Here is a 2,124-nt window from a genome sequence, read left to right as displayed (position 1 = left end):
GTGATGCAGCGTTATGCGGACCGCACGGCTCTAAACGGGCGTTCGCGAGTGGTGGCTTCCTGACGGCCTGTGCGCTGTGCGCTCGTCAGCCCGAGACGGCCGAGAGTCTAAATCCGTGAGCACGATCGGGTCCCCAGCTCCTGTCTTCGGTGCCGCGCCAGCTCCCCCTCTAGTCGTTGCGGATCCGGATGGTCCTCGTGCTTCGCTGCTGGCTGCTCCTTGACGAGGGCCGCGTAGTTCCGTACGGCTGGGTCCTGGATAGATAGAGCTGTCGTGTGGAGGGAGGACACGCTCGAGAGAGTGCTCTTGGTATCTAGTGATTCTCGAGTCAGTGTCTAGAGTGGTGTAGAGAGTACTTGTGCGTAATTAAGCTTTTATGGCCCTTTCCCTTAATTGTGCGTAATTATGAGCGGCATCACGCTGCTGATGGCCGCCGCCATCCAAGGCCACCAGCGGGTGGTCGAGCTGCTGCTGCAGCGAGGCGCAGAGATTGTATCACCGCAGAGCAGCAAGGGCTTCCACTGTGTGGAACGCGCTTGCGGATGCGCGCCCCAAAATGTCCGCCCAAAAGGCCTCGTTCTCGCCCCTTTCCTGTACGCGTGGGTCTCAGAGGACGAATGCGCACCGGACCTTCGAGGACATCAAAGTCGGCTGCGCCCTACGGCCATCCAGCCGGCTCTCGAGTGTCGCAGCGCGACGCGCTTCACCCCTCGACTCCGCGCTGCGAGTCGATCTGGAGACGACGCTCGGCCACCGCCAACTCCACCCTGACGCGTCGCACATGCGCCGAGTGTCCCCCCCGAGGGTGTCCTTGTATAGTATGCTTGGTTGCGAGTTAAAAAAAGCCCGTTCCGCACCCGCACCCAGCACCAGTACACATGCCGTTCTGGTGCCCCTCGGCTGGCCAGAGGACGACTCACAATGCAAAATCGGAAAGACGTCACGAGGGGCCGTATAAACGGTACCGCAGCGGCCCGGGACACTAACAGTGAATTGCTGCCACTCGCCCGGCCTCCTCCCCCTCGGGGTCGCCCGGAAAGTGGGCTTGCGCACCGGCGCCCCCCCCAGCACGCCGACCCGAGGTGTACCCTCCGGCCACCTGGGAGGGGAGCGTTCTCCCTTTTTGGCCCATTGGCTTCATCATGATGGATACGGAGGTGGCCAGCCCTTGGTTGTGCACCTGCGGCGCGAAGAGGAGGTGATCTCGGCGGACGACGGCCGTGCCAAGAGCGGGTGCAGCGCGGAAGAGGGTGCGCAGCGCGTCGCGGCCGCGCGCTTGGGAGCCGGGGGGATGGCCGGAGGGGGTGGGACGCCTGCATGTCCTCGAAGCTCCCACCCGCATACGCAAGCCGAGCCGCGAACGGCGGGGAGGGAGTTTTGGAGGGTCAGCCAAGGACGCGCATGGCGAGTGACAAATAGAGGCGACTTCGCTCTACACCGGTTTGCCATCGTGGTAAGGTAGATTTCTCCACACACACACAAAGTGGTGGGGCAAGGGGGGGCGACCCTCGCATCTCCACGCCCGGACACGGGCAGGAGCCCCACGGCATGTGTGTGTTTGTGTCACAGTGTATCTCCGGGTTTTGTTTTGGGTGTAAGGTAAGGTACACACACACATATGCATAAAGGTTTTTTAAAGCCGTGTAGACGTGACGGCTCGTCGATTTTCCTCTCACTCTGACACACACGACACACGCGCGAATCACAATCAGGCCCAACGTCACGTCTATCCACGCAAAAAATATCAAGAACACAGGCCCAGCTCCGCCAGACGCGCCTCCACCCGGTTCACCAGCGGCAGCAGCGCCCCGCCCGCGTCCAATCCGAGCGTGGTTGCCGCCTCTCGGCTCGTCGCGACCAAGTTCTGGCCCGGCGCTAGGGCGAGCGCCTCGCGAATGCGCGCGACTCGGACGGGCAGAATGGGCTTGCCCGGCGCGGGCGCGGGCGCGGGCGCGGCGCACCTCGCAGCCACCGGCGGCGGCGGCGGCACTCGAGGTAATCGCGGTTGCGGACATGGCCCTTGCGTTACCTGTGCGGACGGCTAAGAGGCCAGCACCTGCTGCTCCTTTCTAAGACTCGAAGAGCACAACAACTCGAATGGAGCGCGCTCCTGCAGTGACGCAG

General features: G+C 63.3%; 1 protein-coding gene across 1 annotated transcript in view; it reads left to right on the top strand.

The window, feature by feature from the left end:
* EMIHUDRAFT_211154 (hypothetical protein) overlaps positions 1 to 266 on the top strand; it is a gene marked incomplete at both ends in the record, with an annotated part of 1,659 nt that extends 1,393 nt beyond the window's left edge. Inside the window, one exon of the mRNA XM_005767990.1 lies at positions 174 to 266. Within this exon, the coding sequence (XP_005768047.1) occupies positions 174 to 266 (93 nt within the window). The remainder of the gene's footprint in view (positions 1 to 173) is intronic.
* Between the last annotated feature and the right edge of the window lie 1,858 nt (positions 267 to 2,124).

This window comes from Emiliania huxleyi (assembly GCF_000372725.1).
Source record: "Emiliania huxleyi CCMP1516 unplaced genomic scaffold EMIHUscaffold_47, whole genome shotgun sequence".
Taxonomy (NCBI): Eukaryota; Haptophyta; order Isochrysidales; family Noelaerhabdaceae; genus Emiliania; species Emiliania huxleyi.
This window is presented reverse-complemented; position numbering and strand designations above follow the sequence as displayed.